Below are 19,208 nucleotides of genomic sequence, written 5' to 3'. Positions count from 1 at the left end.
TATATATATTTATTTTTTTAATTTTTTAAACGAAGTCGGTCATGGGCGACGCCATGTTTATTTTTGTGTGTGCAGGCGACCCGAGTGCTGGTCTCATTTATTATCTTAAGGTTAATAATTACGTTAAGAGCTTTAGCAACAACAACAACAACAAAAAAAGATATTTACACAGTCGAGGTACACAATTTGAATCAATTTCTAGTCCATATTTGGACGTAGCCATCTATGGCTCACTTATTTATCTTATTGTTTATATACACATCCAAATCGTGCTATAACTACCTCAGACGAGACTAAACTGGCTAAATGTGGTGATGGTGAAAATTGGTGATGTTTTCAAAGTACTGTAAATATATTTGTTTACCTCATGTTTTTTTAAATAGCCATACGTGGGTCTGGTCTGTTTATTCTGCATCATTTCAATTTTGCTAACTAAGTTTACTTTGACTGTAATTAACGCTTGGCAACAGTTACAGTAATGCATCACTTGGGAGTTCAAACAGCTCAAGAGAACACAGATGAAGTGATTTACACCAGCAGCCGCAACTGTGAGTCACATGCTCACATTCTTTCAGTCTATCTTTTGCAACCTCCTCTCTAACACCAGCTGCCCTCATGACACCTGTACTACTTAAATTTGATTATTTGAAGTTACAAATATCGCTGACTGCGTCTTCGCAAAATGTCAGGGCACACCACCAAGCAAAATTGTTGCAAAAACTATGTACAGTTACTGAAATAATGCTTGTCTTGTCTCGACTCTGGGCCTGTTCAGTTAAACACAACACTACTAAAATATTCTGTTTTATGAATGGCATAGGAGGATACTGGTCAATTGTACTTTCTGCCATCTAGTGGAAGAGCATTTAATTGTTCTGCCTGTCACTAGGTCACTGCCAAGGATAAAAGATCTATCCATCGTGTACATTGTTTGTTCGAAATAGTTATTATCTGACATATTAGGCGAAACTGGATTATTTCCTATGACACAACAATGATCTCTCAGGCACACTGTAGTCGAGAATAATGACAACATATATATTGATAAATGGCTATGTTAATTTAAGTAGCTGTATTGATGTAGCTATTGTTTTGTGGTTGTGATGTCAGCCATCAAGACAGATCTCTGTTTGCTGCTGGAATGTGTAAAGTTCCAGATGAACTGTCCAGATCTGCAAAAGAAAGCCCTCATCACCATCAACTCCATATGTGAGAAAAAAGGTAAGAAACTATCTATTTGATCATTTAGAAATGCTTTGCCCTGTTCTTTGAGGTATGGCAATAGATCTTTCCTGGCTATTCCCAGGTCATGGTTCAACCTAAAACACCATAAACACATATCCTGCTCTTACAGTGTTATTCATAGAATTTTTTTTTTGGGGGGGGGGGGGGGGTGTTGATTAATTTTATTTTCTGTGTGGTTTAAATAAATAGTACACTACTTTGGTCATCCCTATTATTTTAAAAATGAACTTATAAATGCATGTTGATTTATTGGATTGGCTCATGAGTAGACAATGATTGCCACTCGGCGACTTGGTGATCATAGCAGTGTGACAACTTCATTGCCATATTTGTGGAATTTTCAAAAATAAATAAATAAACAGAGACATGGAACAAGCACTTCAAAGGCCTCTAAAATTCTCCATGACAAAAAAAAATCATAAAATGACCTATTTAGCTGCCCACACTGCTCTTCTCACCAATAAAGTTCCATCTAAGCTATTAAAGTTGAGTTTTTTGGTCAAGTGACGCCATTTGAAACATCATGGTAATTTCGACGAGGCTATTGGTGGATTATTTTTTTTAACTGAAACTTGTCAGCCAATCGGAGAAGGTGAGTAGCGAACCAAAGAAATGGGTTGAGGAGATAGAGACTGTTGAGAAATAAGAGTATTTGACTCTAATTTGATGTTATTTCTTGAACGAAGATTTTTTAAGGATGATACCACACAATATTTATTTCCAAACACACACACACACACACACACACACACACACACACACACACACACGCACACACACACACACACACACACACACAAACAAAGTTCATCCCGAACCCGGGTGAGTGGCTCACCCGTTGCGGGATGTTGCCCTCGCGCAGGTGTAGTGCAGTAGTAGTAAGTGTAGTATTTTTTCTCCTAGTGTTGGGCTCTCCACAAAATGCCAAAATCTCCCCACTGACTTCCTGTCACAATATGGATCCTCATATATTTGACAAACACAAAAGGCCCAGTTCATTGACCATTTTTATTCTTATTTAGTGCGTTTCACACTGTTAACGTATGATTTCAGAGCACAATGTGGACCTGCTGAGAGAAATGGGAGGTGTGATGTTTGTGTACAACCTCTTCAAATCCAATGTCGTTCATTCAAAAGTGAAGCAGACTGCGCTTTTTACACTGGGCACTTTAGCAGAGGCCAATGGTACGTACTACGTGCCTATTTTATTAGTTAAATCCATGCAGAAAATGTGCCATCCATGTGTTTTTCTTCTTGAAGTGTACTGCAAGAATACTCTGTGCCAACGGGAGATGTTTCTGGATCTCTGTGGCTATATGAATGAAGAAGATGCGTCGCTTAAACAGAAGAGTGTCTCAGTCTATTTACTGTCCGTGTTGGTAGCCAACAACAGTAAGACCCAGGCTGCTCACACACTTCAAAAAAGGGAAATAAATCAGTGTCAACTTATTCAAGAGTATATGCCTCATAAATACTGTAACTTGTCTTTTCCAGAGGCAGGACAGACTTTAGCCCAAACCACTGGCTGCATAGACATTCTGCTGAACATCTTCAGGTGCAAAAGAATCAGTGTTGCTGTATTTGCACAGATATCTAGAAAATGTATATTGTAAAAATGTTTGTTTATGCCATTTTAGGAACATGTTCCCGGAATCTACCGCAGACTCTGCTCACGTTTGTCTGTGGATATCAGTGTCAAATGCTCTCTGTGGATGTGTCAACAACCCTCAGAATGGTATTGCAAAGATGTAGTGAATTAAAAATGACTGCCATGATGCTTGACTGAAGAGCTCTGCCAACATTTGTCTTCCCCACATACTCCAGAAGAGGCACAGCGTGTCTGCATGTCATCCTTTGCTAAAATGAAATGGTGGCTTCAGCAGACTTCTTTGCCTTGCTTTGAGGTGTTTCGATACCTTTGCTCCTTCATGGCGATGACAGTTGCCAACAATGGTAAGTCAAGTCAACATTGCACACGGACAAATGAAAGCCCTTTATGATATCCAACATGTATTTTGTGTTTGCAGCACGTGTTCAAGAGTGCTTTGTCGCCACCGGAGTGTTAGAGACCCTTGTTCACATGCTGATCCGTCTGGCGTTTGAATCTGACACAAGCCCGTCGTCTTGCCAACTTTTAATAATAATAATCAAGACCGTGTCAGCTTGTGTCGCTAACAATGGTGAGGATTAACCTCATGACGTTTCACTGTAAAACGGTCTCATTTGTGTCCTATTTCCACCCAGCAAAACTGGTTTTAGTTCTGGCCCGCTATAATGTAGTGGATCATCTCGTTTCCCTGCTGGCTAGCCCACACCTCAACTGCGAGGACAGACTGGCGGTGCTCATCTTGCTCGGCCATTTCATTGAAGCTTCTGGTAAGAAATGAAGTCGCAGTGGAAGGAACATTTTTGAGTACGGTACGTAGTCAGCCTCTAGTGACATGCGAAAGAATTACCGCCTAAGTACAGTTCAGTTGTATTTAACTTTTGAGTTCAATACATTCGTAGTTAATCTTCACAAACGGTTCTTTTTAAACATTTATTTCAGTACACTTTTTATTTAACTTTTATAGAACTTCCAATACATTTCAATCAAATCATTAAATCCACTTCCCGCCTACATTTAAGCTGTCGTCCAAATATAAAAAGGTGTTGTTTAACATCAAAAGCACGTCTTTCTAGCACAGCAACTTATTTCTTTGCATGTCCGTAGAGGAACACCAGTTCCAGCTTGTGCAGTGTGGCGGCCTGCCACTCATCATCACGCTGCTCGCTGAAGATGCAAACGAGGAGGTCAGAAAGTTTGCAACGTTTATATTGCAGACCTGCAAACAGACTAGTAAGTCAGTGGCATGAAGTTGAACGCATTCCTCAAACAAGATCCTGACAGTTAATGTATACAATAATCAAAGGAATTGGTTGTTAACTGGTGGATTTTGTTTGTCTGTCCATGAAGTCACATCCTTGGGAATCCCTGGTCCCAAGCAGGCGGAAGATAAGAAACTTGACACAGAAGCCGTTGAAGAGTCTGGCCCATCTTCATTTCATTTAAGGTCACAGCAGCTGCAAGACGGCAACCACAAGGCCCCTGGTGTTTTACTGGAATCCTCCAATGTTGCCAACAAGAATGAGGAAAAACATCAAGAAGCAGAAGGCAGACACGTCAAGAATGCAAAGTCATGTGGCGAAAAAGAGACGGTTGAAAGCAGCAGACAGATTGTGTCATGTTCAGTGTGTTACGGTACTGGAGCCCTTATGCAGTCCCAAGTACAGCAACTAGAGGGAGGCAGAGAAGCACGTACAGTAGACAGGTTAGAAGCTGTTACATTTTACAGGGGCTTCTTGGTTTTTAGACACAGTTGTGAATTTTGCCACATGTTTTTGACTGAAAATGACATCACCGTTACTCAGGACTCAGGTAGCGGCAAATCACACCATAGCTTGAAAATGTCACATGACCAAACTCAGAAAACAGGTGAGCAATTATTGGTTATTACCTGAACCCTGAGTAACTGTAATGTCATTTTCAGTTGACAGTAAGTGGTAAAATGGTCGCCCCCTCAGATGGATAAAATAACAAAAAACAAACATCTGACATGGCCTGCATGGCTAGTTAAAAAAAAAAAGGGTGGTGGTGGGCCGAGTGAGAAGGAAGTGTGTAAAAAAAAAAAAAAGTTTGTATACGGCAGTTTTTCTAAATATGCAGATACAAATAAACTATTTACGAATTGCGAATAAAGATAATTAAATTTTTCAAAAACATTTTTTTTCACACTTTCTGGCCTGTGTCAGGCTTCGATTAATGATCTTCAAGTAACTTTTTTTTTTTTTTAAATGGTCAGCTTTCTACAGTTTGCTCTTGTTTTGTTAGTTTTGAATCTGGAGAATTGTAGCATCCTTCCATTTTTCTATATCTTCGGCTCTCAAACAAAACCCACGCATGAGAGAATCACAGTGAGAACAAACTCTACATTGGAAGTCCGGGGCCTTCATTTGAACCACGAACCTGGCGGTTAATGTACCACCCGATAGTCACTGTGTAGCATAAATTAAACAAACACAGTAAGTGCGGCACTAACTTAGTGTCCGTTCTCGTGGTGGGTGACAAGATATTCTTATGGCGACGGACAATCTACTCAATGTAATTTACACTTTAGGCATACTTGCACAATCCAAGTATATCCAATGCAAACATTATAATGCTCATTTCTTCAGTTATGAAGTGCCTAACATCAAACACTAATATTAGCATGGGTAACCATCTTTTTTTTTTCCTTTCCAAGTACCCCAATGGACTCTCCAGAGCAAGACCACCAGGTACCAAGAACTGTTAAATGCAGTGATGGAGAAAGTAAGCCATGAAGAATTAAGTACATATGTGTCTCAAGTAGATGAGTTGTTTTTCATGTTGTTAAATATAATGTTATGACGTTCAGAGTTGCAGGACAGTGACATGTTTGAGGAGAAAAGGCACAATAAAAGATGCTCAGGTAAGAGAAGAGTATTTCACAAAAAGATTAATATATTGTGCCTTCATGGTAATTGAGATAAATTTCTTTTGTCATGATGTTTCTCACTGTTTCACTCCCTCAGGTTGCGTGTTGCCTTCTGAGAAACTGACCAGTCGCACTTTTGCATCTATCCTGGTCTCCTGCCGTCAGAAGTGCGAAATGCACAAGGTTCTTCTCGACGCGACAGACCGCTTCAAGGCCCCATACCGCTGCTCTCTGTTGGAGGGAAAGCACGGAATGGTGGGACCGACCCACCCGAAACCTGAGAGAGAATCAATGGTAGCGCCACAGAGAACCCACAAAGACCACAGGCTTCCGTATTCGAATTTAGAAAGTAAGTCCTTCCTTGTCTACTTGGGTGTCCCAAAATTTTCCTCCATGGACTGCATAAAAAAATTGGAAGGAAGGATGCAAGGATTTATGACATGAGGCCATCAAAATTTGACGGCTAAGTTTTTACAAATTTGATACTTGGAGAAGTTTTCTCTCCTCGACTGCCATTCAGCGCCAGTCTGAGAAGCATCATGGCCGTCAAACTGCTCCGATACAAATGATGCCATCCATTGCAAGTTTCTCAAAACGGGATCTGTCCTGCCAAATTGTGCTGCTGATGAAAACACCAAAACAGGCTGCACTGGGTTGGGGGATAGAAGAACATTGTGCCAGGTGGCAACTTTGCAACACTGCTCCAAGGTCAATGGTCATATTCTTACAAAAACTGCAAATCCTAACATCAAATCCTGATGGACTGACATCTGTCCAAAATATACCTTAAATGAAATTGAAACAGAACAGAACTATGTAGTGAGGCAGAAGTGCTAACCACTAGAGCACAGTGCTGCTTTGTTTCAGTTTTGTCATGTACAGTATTTTTTTTCTCATTTATCCACATCCCCACAAACAAAATTGAAATTATTCCTCCATTCAGATGTCAACGTGACTCCCATCTATAAAGGAGCCAAGCCAAAGCTTTCTGAAAGAAATTTGAAGAGGCACAATGGTAAGAATGACACAGCACGTGGGTTTTTCTTTATATTTTGTAGCTGCCTGCGCATTGACTGTTATTGGTATGATCAATTCATCAATCCACCATCACTTGTATTTGTGTCAGTTTGCAAGCATTGAATTTGTGTGTCGTCAATCTCCACTGATAGGAATCAACTTGATCCCGCTGCAAAGAGGAACTGAAATACAAAAGTTGCGTTTTCACAACAGGTCCGGTACGTATACTGTATTTCTTATTTGTTTGGCTGGCTGTGGCTATAAATAAATTGCATAACCATAATAAATATTCTGGCACAACACAAACACGGTAGAAACTCTAACCTCTTTCCCCCCCATAGAAATTGTGCAACCGACCACATTCCAGGATCTAAATGCCCATTATAAAACATTTACGAATTGAACAGGCAAATTATGAATAGTTAAACTATGCTAATTTATCTCACGGCATTTGAATCTTTGTTGTGCAGAATTAGAGGATTTTTCCCCCCAGAAAATGTTCCAATTCTGTATTTTGCGACCTTTTGAGCATTTAACTCCACTATACGTCCTCTCCGAACTAAGATAGGCTTCCCTGAGAATGCCTAAGGGGAGCTGTGAGTTTGTATTCCCAATGGATAGATGACAAGAGGCATGTGTGTGTGTGTGTGTGGGTGTGTGTGTGCTGAGAGCCGGCAAACTAAAAAAAAAAAAACAAATATCAGAAGGAATGTTTGGAATATAGCCAGTGTTGTCAGAGTGCAGGCCAGTGCTGGTTGGGAGTTGCACAGCCACGAGTTTCTATTCATTTGCCCTTCATCCATCCTTGCTTTACCATTTTTTTTAACAGGAATTGGCTCCACATCATGTCTGATGAATGCACTCTCTTACTTCCGCTGTCATGCTGAGGTTAAAATGTGATTTGTATTTTCCAATTTGTGGGAAATTTGCTTAGCAGCGCAATGAGAGACACATGCAAAAGCAGCCACTTACCCAAACCCAGAAACAGAAGAGAGCAAAGTGAGCGTGAAAGCCATGCTGCCAGAAAGGTTAAAAGGATGAAGAGCGAAAAAAAGTAAATATCAGTTCCCATCAAAACAAGTTTCAATTTGCCCACTTCCTGAGGATTGTCTAGCTCTAATAAAGCTTCCCCTTTCCCCACCAACACTAGAGAAGGGTTGTGAAACTCAAACCTGTATGCATCACAACCACCCACCCTAGTTACCATGTTTTTAGTGGTAGTTTGTATTACATGCTGTAACACTACATCACACTATAGGGGAGAGTGGGGTAAGTAGTGCCAATTTTTACTTAAAGTGTCTTTTACACAAAGGGATTACAGGAATGCCTCCAACTAAAATATGTCCATGTTTAGGATGTTGTGCATTCCTGGGAGCAATCACTAAACTGTTTGAGAAATATAGCTTTAGGGAAAAAAAGTTGTTTTTCTTGCCCCCAGTGCAAGGTAGGTTGTGCCATTAGTCAGAATTTAGTGGGGTAAATTGTGCCACTGATAAATGAAGTAAAAAAGATTATTTTAATCTCATAAAGGATAATGATAAGGAAGACAAATTCAATCCAAAACGTTGATTTGCAGGTTTCAGAGGCCTTTTCTTCTTTCGTTCTTTTCCTGTTCAGCCTTTTTATCTTCTCTTTCTTTGTTAGCCTTCTCCAACTCCATCTTCTCAGGTGTGACAGTCACAATTCTTATTTTCACTTTCTTAATTTTACAATTCTGTTCTTTCTTTTTGTGGATTTTGGCAAGGGAAAAGTCTGAAGACACATAACCCAAGTGAGCAGAACAACCCGATTTGCCACTTGGTGAGTGCACGGGAGGGTAAGCCTGAGTGAGCCTATTTTTTTTCTTATCCCTATATTTTTTTGTGGCCATCCTGCAGATTTGTATCTCCTTTCCAATCTGATGTTTGGTCTTCTCTTTCACTGCTCTTTCCAACTCCTCAAGAGGAGTATAACCCCTGTCTGTCCTTTTGTATCTGGTGGCATGATGAATTTTGGTCAAAAATTAAGAATGGCACATACTTTTAGTGATCACATGCAAGAGTACAGTACAGTTTACAAAAACAATAAAATACAATAAATCATTATAGAGTAAATAATCATAATTTCGGGGAAGTTGTGCCATTGGCACAATTTAACCCAGGCCCTTTGGCCCAAATTACTCCAAGCCCACCATTTTGAAAATGCATCCCCCGGCTGTTTTGAGCCAGCATCATGCTAACCATACAATGTAGCTTACTAAAGCACTAAAACATGTGTGAACTGTTTTTAAAGTTGTCTATAATTTTTCAAACACAGCCAACAAAAAACCTCAATCATAGAAATTTTACTTTGGAGGGCAAAAACCTGTTTTTTGAATATGTGCTTACCCCTCAAGCCACGTGTCTCCCTCTCTCTTTTTTTTTACCGTAACAGGGGTGGAACTACTTGCTCCTTGGCACAAATGACCCCACTGTCCCCTATCTACAAAAAGATCATTTCAGAGTGACCTTGGCACACATAAGGGGAAATGTTTATAAGCAGACCTTGTCCTTGCAAAGGCGGCAGGGTCACCACAGATGTTTGTTTTATTATACTAAGAGGAAGTATATTTTTTACTTAACCGATTAACACATCCAAGTTTAACTTAAAAAAAACTACCTAAATAAATGTTTTAAAACAAGCAGTTCTTAGATTGTACTAAAAAAGTGAAATACAATTAAACTGTACTAGTGATTCTTTCGTGCCCGACTAGACCAGATGTGTGAAAACTCATGGCACAGGGGCCCACATCCGACCTGTCACACCATTTTATGTGGTCCGTGAAAACAAATTATGTGCATTGACTTAATGTTTTTCGCAAAAATACCAAAATCTCAAATTGTCTTCACTTTTAAAAACATTGAGAAACTGCAGGCATTTTGTTAACAAATTCAACTTTTAAAATAAACGCAATCATATTTGAACAAACAGTCTTTACTGGCCTTTGATTTCAAAATTGGTTATTTCAATTTGTTGTGTACCGGCAAAGATCTGTCGCAGGTAACGTCACAGTTCTCATAGGAACGCCCCCTCCCGGACGGTGGACGGCAAAAGAGCTACTTCCCTCGTACAGATCCATTGAATCTCATACAGCGTATAGTCCAGTATCTAATCGATTATCTATGGTCATATCTTGCTTGTGCGGTCGGTTGTACTAATAACCAAATGTAGCTTTTTATCGCATACCTACTGATGAAGATAAAAGGTGTAGATGGGTAGCAGCCGGACTCAAGAGGCAGCCCGCAATTACACTTAATTCGAGTGAGGCAAAAAAAAAAAACCCATGTAGTTTAATTTTGCAATTTATTTGTGTTATTTGGGCAGATGCATTGGCGGATGTCCAATACAGATCACGTTGCACATTTGGAAAAGGCCTGATTTTGATTTATGTTTTTTTCTCTCTCTCTATCCGGCAAATTCAAATCGCGCTATTTTAGAGCAAGAAATCAGAATTGTATCATTTAAACAACGCAGTCCTCAGTCTTATTTCTGTCTTCAGACAAATAAAGCCCCAGGATGCCGACTGTGTGTGATCCTGGACCAAAAATCTCGACATCAAGTAAGCAGCATTCAGTTCTCCACTGCAGTTTATCTTTAAATGTGCTCCTGTGTGCGAAGTAATGGATTGTTCTACAGCACGTCCAAACTTGTTCTGTTGCACTTTTATGAATGTGTAGACATTGTTAATGGGGTATTTGTTGTCATTTATGAATTAAAATATATGTTTAAGCCATGTCTGTGATCATATATCAACTTGGATTCACTTGCATTATCTTGTTCCATCTAATGTGTGATGAATTTCGATTGACGCTGTCAGCTAGGTACTCCTTTAAGTTTATTATTGTGGCTGGCTGCAGGTACTGCGGTTTTCCTCCCACATTCCGAGAAAAAAAAAACATGCTAGGCTTATTGAAGACTTTAAATTGGCAAAAGGTGTGAATAGTTTTTTGTCCATATGTGCTCTGAGATTGACTTAAGGGACCAGTCCAGGATGTGCCCTGCCAAAGTCAGCTGGGATAGACTCCAGCTCAGCCATGACCCTGAACAGGATAAGTGGTAGAAAATGGATAGGCGGTACCTGACTGCCGGCAGCAATTTGTTCACCTCATTCCAACAGACTTTGGACTTTTTGCGCAAACCAACTGGGGGCACGTTTTGGGTGAATCAGATAACTTGATAATATCTTGTGTTTTTCATTTGCTGCTGTATTTTGTTCAGCTATTTGCTTTTGTTGTTTTTATTTTGTGCTTGTTGATATGTTGTGCTAGTTTTTTTGTTATGTTTACACGTCAGGACCACCGTAAAAAGCAATCATGATCGATTAAGTATTTTCATGTCTTCAGGTATGTAAATTAAGACTAAAACAATAACTGTTTGAAATTGAAGAAAACTTTATTAAACAGTTTTTAAGGGACTTTTGGGCAATTGCATCATGTGTTTGTCCGTTGTAAAACCCCTATAGGATAATTGAATCTATATTTGTGAGTTGCTAGGTTTTGGCCACTGTTCAAGACAGGAAATCAGCAAGACTTTCAGGGCATGAGTCCAGCAGTTGTGTTTATGGAGCTTTGCTATGACAGGAATCACAAACACGGGCATTAATCATGCAGCTTGTGTGTTCTTGGCCAGCTTCTCCATGCAGCACCGACTTATGAGTTATACTTGACGGAATGAGTGTTCTTAAAAGTGCCTCTCCTATTCGGTGGGGACTGGGTGACGTCGGTTGTCCCTGGAAGTGTGTTGAAAAGCTGTGGGTGCAACATCATTTCTTAGGAGGAAAAGTGGAACGGAAAATGATGCAAGCTGTAAACTCACAAAGCTGGGGAGCATTCCTCAAGCTTGAGTGCGAGACGGTGGTGGCCTCGCATACCACGCCAGTGACTTAATTTGTCAAGATGGTCCGGATGGTGGGAGAGGCAGTAGATTTTCTCATGGATCAAGACAATCACACTTGAGGACTTTTGACCCAGGGTCCCCTTCCCCCCAAAAAACTTCTTCCTCTGGAAAGAATGTGGCCCCGTCGCGCCCCCACTTTCTCGTCTTTCCCCTCAAGACTGCGAGAAGGAACTGCCTCAAACATGATCTGTGCAGGAATTTAATTTCCTCTCTTCACGTTTGGCTTTGCAGACGCAACTAATGCACATCACAACACTTTTGTCGAATAACAAAATGTACTCAAACATCTACTTTTGACTTTTTCTCGTCAACAGTTGTATAAGATTACGGAAGGCACGATCAGTTACTGACATACTTGCAGTTTTTTTTCTTCATTTAATTGTTTTACATTTATGCCCTGGAAGTGTTTTTCATACACTTATTTATTGTAATCATGACTACTATTGCATTAGTGGTAGTTAACAGCATGTCCCAACTTGCGTACAAATTTGGGTTACATAATTATTGTTGGAACAGAACACAATCTTCGTCACATACACTTTTGGCTATTATACAGTTTTTTTCTCTCTCAAATAACACATGGGAGATACTATTAATTTGTTTATTACAATAGGAAATCAAGATTAAGTCATTCACAGCTTGTCACTATGGAAAAATACACTTGAGATCCACATGCAATAATAGAAAGGGCATTGTTTTTTTTATTTATTTTGCAGAAATAAAAAAAATATTTTGCCCCAGTACTGCATTTCTACAAATAGTGGCAAACCTTTTAAGACACCTAAAACGACTCACTAAAAGTTGCTTCCCTTCTCTGAACTGGAAAAGAAAATGAGCAGTATCTGCAATTCGCTCCGTTTATAGATGGACATATCACAAATGAACAAAAAAGTTCAGTAACCTACTCCCAGGAAAATGTAAGATTAGGCGGGAGGGCACTGTATATTACCATTGTCCATGAAATCCCGTGAATAACACACACTTCTGTATAATACCCGTTCCCAAAATCACCCTTAAAATACTTTTTTCCCTCTGTACCCAATTTGCTTGTATCTTTTATTATCAGTGAATAAGATTTAAAAACCTACCAATTAAGTGTAAATGCTTTAAAATCCTTGTCAAAATTATTATCTTTTCCCATACCTAAGTTCTTTCCAAATATTTTTAAAATCATGTTTGCGAAAATATTGTTCTTGCACTGTACACTATTTTAGTAAACTATTTGTTTCTTTTCTTTGCTTTTAAATCTCTTCAATGCTTTTAAATGTACTTTTAATTGCAGTATGTGAAGCATATTGAGTTACGCTGTGTATGAAATGCACTATAAACCAGTCATTCATTTTTATTTATTTTTTATTTTAAAAAAGTTACTCACTGGAGTTACTCATTTTTATCTTTTTTTTTTTTACTTTAAAAAAGTTACTCACTGGATTTTACCGCACATCAGGAAGCACAAAGGCAGACCTGAATCAAATAAAATTTGTCATGTGTCAGCCCCTGACTACTGTGCCCCAGACCAGATGGGTAGTGTTGGAAAGGCCATCCGGGGTAAAAATTGTGCCAAACAAATCATGCTGCATGGTGACTCGCTGTGGTAACCTCTGACGAGACAAGCCGCAAGTCACAACAAAAACAACAAAATGAAGGTCGTTCTATGGAAATGCTGATCGTGGCTAAAGATGCATCTTCTCATAACATAACATTTTTTACAACGGAATGGTGAACTGCTTATCGATAAGTCTGCACACGCGGGAGATTAATGGATTGGTAATGTGTCATATTCTTCTTCTAATGCATTCATACAATGTCCTCATCCCTATTGAGTAAATAAAAGCTCGCAGCCACTATTTGTGGAAATGTGTTATGCAGTTCACTTAAAGCCCCCATGATAAGTCGCATAGTTTGTTCCCGCGCTTGTTGCTTAAATGTAAATAAAGAAAGACAAGAATTAAGCTGTTCACCTTTCATTATGACAAAACCCAAGACATCAGTGTCGTGTTTCCTTGAGGATTCTTGTAGAGGGACTAAGGATCATCTGATCCACGGATCAATTCAGCGGACGCACCCATGTCTAAAGGGGTGTCTTCAATGAGGTCTGGATCATTTCCAGTCAGTGACAACTCCGTCAGGCGTTTACTTGGGCTTTCCTCCTGCTCTGAATTCCCATCAGTAACTGCCTCCAAATTCCCAGCATCCCCTGCCTTCAACGCGGCATCTGGATCCGAGGCGGAGCTCACTGCAGCCTCGGCACCATCTGGAGATCCATCAGCTGCCGGAACGTCTCCAACCTCTGCCTCCAGGATGGGTGTGATTGAGGGTTGTGGGGAGGAGAAGGGTGTGCTCTGGTCAAGCGAAGGAGCTGAAGATGGATCCTTCTCTTCAACCGGGGCTGTCGCAAAATCTACCTCAACACAAGCCTCTGGCATTGGTTCAGGAGCGGACACACATTCTTCATTGGGCAGACATGACGTCTGAGTCACTTCTTGCCCTAATACCACGTTCAATTCCTCTGCTGGCACAGCCTCCTGAATGGGCATCACACCAGGACCTCCCATCTCCTTCGTCTTTTGATCCTCGGCTGGTTCCTGCTGTGAGTCAGCAGACTCACGCTTCCTGATGATCTTGTTTCCCATGGTGAACCTGCAGTCATCAGATATGTTGACTCTTTTGTCAAGCACTTTGAAGCAAGGTATACAGTAAATGTAGCAAATTTTAGCACCTTAGCTGATTTAAAAAATAATTGAGAAACAAAGGAAGACAATCACTTAGGATGTTGTTCTTGCTTATTTTAGTTTGTGTGTGTGTGCATGCATGCGGTGTGGTCCAAATACTAACACAGCCCACCACACACAGACAGTAAGCATAGTCTGAACCAATCGCAGGTCTTCTCAATCAAACTTAGTACCAACACTGACCTGTGAGAGGCCGCAAGATCTAGACTACAAAAAAAGTAGTAAAAGAAGAAACAGAAGAAGCAGGCTAACTCACTGATCTGTATATATAGCCGATAGGCCAAGACTTTTGAAGCCGAGAGGCGCGCTAATTACTACTCCCAAGAAACATTTCTCGGCATACGATCCTATACATTTATTGGAGACAATTGGAGAACATTTGAGACAGTACTTAGTAGAAACAGCATGATTTATGATGTTTAGAATTTGTTAAACATAAGCATGAGGACTTCAAACATTTTACAACTTGCCTTAAATACATATATAAATGCTTAATGTTGTTTGTAGGCGGGAACGTGCATATTTTTTTAAATTAAAGAATTATACCTGCAATTCAACAAAAGATGCCTCTGCCAAATATAATGTTGAGTTCTAAGGAACTGAGTGCTAAAAGAAAAAGCAGCACATAAGAATAATAAAAAAAAACCATAAGGGGAAAAAAAAATAGCAGCACAGACCACCCACTTGTTAAAAATAGTGACCCCCTCCCCCCGGCCCTATACTAAGAGTCTACGAACTGTATATGTCTAATCTGTACGTACAGTACAGTAGTCTGCTCACGAGATGGGAGGAGTAAGATGGCCGCCTTGTGGCTTCAATGGCTTGCACGGGCGTGTATGGGCTATCGGCTATCTAGTAATATATACAGATCAGTGGGCCAACTTTTTGCCTACCTGAGAACGACATTGAGTAAATATTGAAAACAGGTAGACCTATAACATTTATGATTGTATGTTTAAACATTTTGGGGGAACATCTTTAACATACATGATGGTCAGCCCAATTTACCAAGCAGCTCTAAGAGGAAAAACTTCTCTTAATACACCCCACATAAAAGTAACTCAGGACAGAGACATGATAATCTGTGTTTGTTGACTTCAATCAGAAGGGACGGAAATGCTCAAATCATCAAACAAATCACGAGAGGCTAAATATTCAAATTCAGCCCTATTAATCTGTATGTGAGTATCCTGCATGAGATGCATTTTCCCACGGTCAATACTATACAAAATACAGTATACCGGTAATTATAATTTAATCAATCACAGGAACTGTCCTCCCTCTCTGTCATATTCCAAGCTACCGGTATTCACAAACAAGCAGAGTCCTGCGTACTGCCCCGCCCCCTCTTCAAACTTGGGAAAAAAAGTCACTTCAAATATTAATATTTCATATGAATCCACCACAATGTAATTGTGATGACATTAATAGTTTAGAGAAGTAACCCACCTTGATGGACGCTGGCTAGCCGACGATGGATGAATGCACGGACACTCGCCTTCTCTCTGGTCGCACGCGGGTCCTTTAAGTGTTGCCTCGGGAGCGCGCCCGTCTCTTCTGTAAAGGGCTAGCGTGCGCGGTCCCGTGGACCTGTTGAAGTGCCGTCAAAAGCCTTTATTTACACAAGTTTCAGAGCTTTTTCGTAAATATTTGTTTTGATTTTGATAAAAGCAGTCAGGTGTTTTTTACTAAACTGCAATGTGGAGGAAGTAAACAGCGAGTAGCTGACTGCTGATTGGCTAATACCGCAGAAGTGAAGGCACCGGCGGCCACCTTGCGTTGCCACTCGTTAAGTGAACCTCACTTGAAAACATTGATTTCAACGCTGCGTTTTCACTTTATTTTCGGTCTCTGTCTCTTCGTATGCCATTCTACGGCATATCGTTGTACCAATAAGTCAGAGAGAAGCTCTAAATGCATATTTCATCAGTCATAATGCAATTAAATTTTCTCTCAATAGATATATCTCAGAATGCTAATCAAAACTTCGTGTACATCATGTTATCAGAACAACGAAATGTAAGCAAATTAGTACAAAAAACAAACAAACTGGTATGTAAACCAACTTCTGTAAGCCATGATGGTATACTCTGAATGGACGCTTTACCTCTTTCCACAAAGTGATGTTGTACGACAGTCTCGCAGACTAAGGCGCCAAGTCATACTTAAAAAGAAACAAAGAAGTGTTTTAATAAATTAAGTCATTCAATGCCTGTGTACACTGGCTGTTTTCAAAGCCGCTTGTTTTCACCCATTGCAGGTAGGTATTGTATCCTCACGATTAATAAGGGTTCTCTGAATACAAACACAAGTCCACAATGTCTGTGCGAGTGTATCGTCAGGTGAAAAAGATTTCTCGTACAAGCCGCATGGCGTCATCACCGCCTTGGTTTTCAGTCAAATGCTGCTCCTCTGTCTTCTCCGTCTGCCCTCTCGTGTCCTCTTCATTCTCATGGTTGCTCCCGGCGTAAGGCACAGTCTCCATCTCGGCAACATCCAAGTCTGTTTCTGAGACATATGTCTCTTCCCTCTCCTCTAAAGCCACCGGCTTCTCTGTCTTCTTTAGTGAAGAGCCACTTTTTCCAGCAGCATCCTCCATCTTGGATTCAACCTGTCATGGAGAGGCAGGTATGACAAGTATGCTTTTTTCATTTATTATCATTCTGCCTTTGCTTAGTTAATAATGATCACTTATTGGAACTGTTGGGGTACACCCTGTATGGGTCGTCATCAATCACAAGGCAAATATGTAACAACCATTCACATTCAATCAGACATAAGAACAATTTGGACTCTGGAGCCACATGTATGTTTGTGGAATGTCGGAGGAAGACAGATTAAAATGACTAGTGCCACGATTCGAACAGAGAACCTCAATACGGAAAATGCAGATACTGTATTTCTAGCATATATGTAGATATTTTATTCTTCCTAAAATTGGTTCAGTAAAATGTATATATTAATTAAAATGTCTATGATGGGCAATGTATTTATCCTAAAACACAAAATAATGAATGTGACTATAAAATTCAACATTTAGTTGCATATTCAACAACTATGAATACAATCAACATTATTATGAAATTAATTAAAATTAAGCATGAATTGTATTTTCATTATCTTGTTTGAATTTAAACATATTTTAAATGTATTTATTCATTTATCTTATTAAAAATATTTACATTCATGCATAGTTTAGTTTATTCAATTATACGCATCAATGGAATAATAACTATACTTAAATTAATCAGAATAAAAAATCACAACAAATTGAGCATTTTTATTTTATTCATTCATCTCAATGAGTACATTAGCTGATTTATTTATTCAAATCCATCGAACCATTCGCTTTACTGCTTCCAACTGTGTTGGAGCTTATTCTTGACCCTTATTATTTTATAAATAACATAAACGTCATCAAACGTGTTCCTAGAACACATACGTGATTGTGAAATGTCTAAACAAAAACAAAAAAAGGAAACTGCGTCACCTGCTGGTTGGACAGGGGAGTTACATGCTGGTAGCCAAGATATGCAGTAGCCGCTTCTATCAGCTCTGTCTCGTTCATGCAGTAAAGAACAGCCCTAGAAAAACAAATACAGTATTAACTTATTTTTTTAAACAGACTTAACTCTGATGCATGCTGAATTTCGACAGGCTGACTCGAGCTACCGGGCGGTTTTCTTCTTCCTGGTGGTCTTCAGGGGCTGTTTTCCCTTCCGCACATCCTCCTTTTTGGACATCCACAACGGCAAAGCGCGACGTCGCTCAGACATTTTTTTTTTTTTGTCGTCGTCGTTGTCCACTTTTATTGTTTATGCAGCAGCATTTGTTTGCTTGTTTTTGGGTTCGAGCTTCTTTTTTTTTTGTGTTAGTATCTCCGAAAGTAAAGGCAGCACGGAAAACAAACGCACATCACCACAAATGAAGTACCACACACGGAAGCGGAAGTGTATGTCAACGTTTTTTTTTAGTTTTTTTTTTACACTCATGTATCATCAAATGACAAATTACTTGACATAGATTGAGCATAAGCATTCTAAGAATATAGTTGAAAATAGAAAATAAAAGGGATAAAAACAAACAAAGTAATTATATTTGTAAGAGGGCTTTCTGTAACAAATCAAATATTTCCAATAAAAAAACGAAATGAAGGGCTTTTCCAGGGCATAACCAATTTCAAATATTTACAAAATAGAAGAAAATCATTTTTTTCCCCCAGTGGAGTAGACTAGTGTCTATTTTTTTTTGTTCAAACAATTATACACAAACAAGGCACTCATGTATCATCAAATGACAAATTACTTGACATAGATTGAGCATTAGCATAAGCATTCAAACAATATAATTGAACATAGAAAACAAAAGAAAAAAAAGATTAAAAACAAATAAATAAATAAAATAAAACCAACAGAACTTATTTGTGAGAGGACTTTCTATAACAAATCAAATATTTCCAATAAAGAAACGAAATGAAGGGCTTTTATATCCATAACCCACATCATTTTGAAGATTTACAAAATTGTACTAATAAATAATTTTCCCAGTGGAGACACAGTTTTGTTTTGAAATATATGCAGTTGTGAATAAAAAAAATTCCCTAAAAGCAACAAAACGTGCAAAACAAATTCTAATTTCCTATCTTCCTGAAACACACCAAACAAAATAGACTTTTTTTGTCAGGGAGAAATTAATATTTATTTTTATTGTAACCAACTCTTTAATTAGTCCAGAAGGAATGTACTGCATTGCAATGAAAGAAAACATGGTTAGGGTTTTCTACAACCACATGTCACAACACATC

General features: G+C 39.2%; 2 protein-coding genes across 3 annotated transcripts; one reads left to right on the top strand and one right to left on the bottom strand.

Annotated features, from left to right (window-relative positions):
* The first annotated feature begins 51 nt into the window (after window positions 1–51).
* Window positions 52–10,509, top strand: terb1 (telomere repeat binding bouquet formation protein 1). 2 transcript variants are annotated; one of them, XM_077568679.1, is made up of 18 exons: window positions 52–177; window positions 471–548; window positions 1,111–1,221; window positions 2,299–2,430; window positions 2,506–2,637; window positions 2,740–2,800; window positions 2,883–2,980; window positions 3,070–3,198; window positions 3,273–3,425; window positions 3,490–3,621; window positions 3,959–4,084; window positions 4,202–4,556; window positions 5,529–5,596; window positions 5,682–5,735; window positions 5,839–6,090; window positions 6,685–6,756; window positions 6,911–6,976; window positions 10,276–10,509. In XM_077568679.1, exons 1-18 carry the CDS (start codon window positions 54–56, stop codon window positions 10,281–10,283), a joined length of 2,151 nt encoding a protein of 716 aa, XP_077424805.1. In that variant the 5' UTR covers window positions 52–53; the 3' UTR covers window positions 10,284–10,509. The 2 variants fall into 2 exon arrangements, with proteins under 2 accessions (XP_077424805.1, XP_077424804.1); XM_077568678.1 differs by having other exon boundaries at window positions 2,506–2,800.
* A 640-nt stretch (window positions 10,510–11,149) lies between these two features.
* On the bottom strand, window positions 11,150–18,346 carry LOC144053833 (uncharacterized). Its single transcript, XM_077568680.1, has 5 exons — window positions 18,077–18,346; window positions 17,895–17,988; window positions 16,512–17,015; window positions 15,854–15,994; window positions 11,150–14,312 (listed from the first exon to the last, which is right to left on the bottom strand). Exons 3-5 carry the CDS (start codon window positions 16,565–16,567, stop codon window positions 13,697–13,699), a joined length of 813 nt encoding a protein of 270 aa, XP_077424806.1. The 5' UTR covers window positions 16,568–17,015; window positions 17,895–17,988; window positions 18,077–18,346; the 3' UTR covers window positions 11,150–13,696.
* Window positions 18,347–19,208: the final 862 nt, after the last annotated feature.

Source organism: Vanacampus margaritifer, chromosome 6, assembly GCF_051991255.1.
Source record: "Vanacampus margaritifer isolate UIUO_Vmar chromosome 6, RoL_Vmar_1.0, whole genome shotgun sequence".
Lineage (NCBI taxonomy): Eukaryota > Metazoa > Chordata > Actinopteri > Syngnathiformes > Syngnathidae > Vanacampus > Vanacampus margaritifer.
The sequence above is the reverse complement of the archived record's forward strand: the minus strand, read 5'-3'. Positions and strand labels throughout refer to the sequence as shown.

Excerpts from the sequence above, each read along its gene's own strand:
- terb1 (XM_077568678.1), top strand. The coding sequence starts at position 54 with ATGTTTATTTTTGTGTGTGCAGGCGACCCGAGTGCTGGTCTCATTTAT. Across the intron at positions 3,426-3,489 it reads AGCTTGTGTCGCTAACAATG|CAAAACTGGTTTTAGTTCTG; the intron begins GTGAGGATTAAC and ends ATTTCCACCCAG. Across the intron at positions 4,557-5,528 it reads GAAGCACGTACAGTAGACAG|TACCCCAATGGACTCTCCAG; the intron begins GTTAGAAGCTGT and ends TTCCTTTCCAAG.
- LOC144053833 (XM_077568680.1), bottom strand. The coding sequence starts at position 16,567 with ATGACTTGGCGCCTTAGTCTGCGAGACTGTCGTACAACATCACTTTGT. Across the intron at positions 15,995-16,511 it reads ACATCACTTTGTGGAAAGAG|GTCCACGGGACCGCGCACGC; the intron begins GTAAAGCGTCCA and ends GCACTTCAACAG. Across the intron at positions 14,313-15,853 it reads GCTAGCCAGCGTCCATCAAG|GTTCACCATGGGAAACAAGA; the intron begins GTGGGTTACTTC and ends TGATGACTGCAG.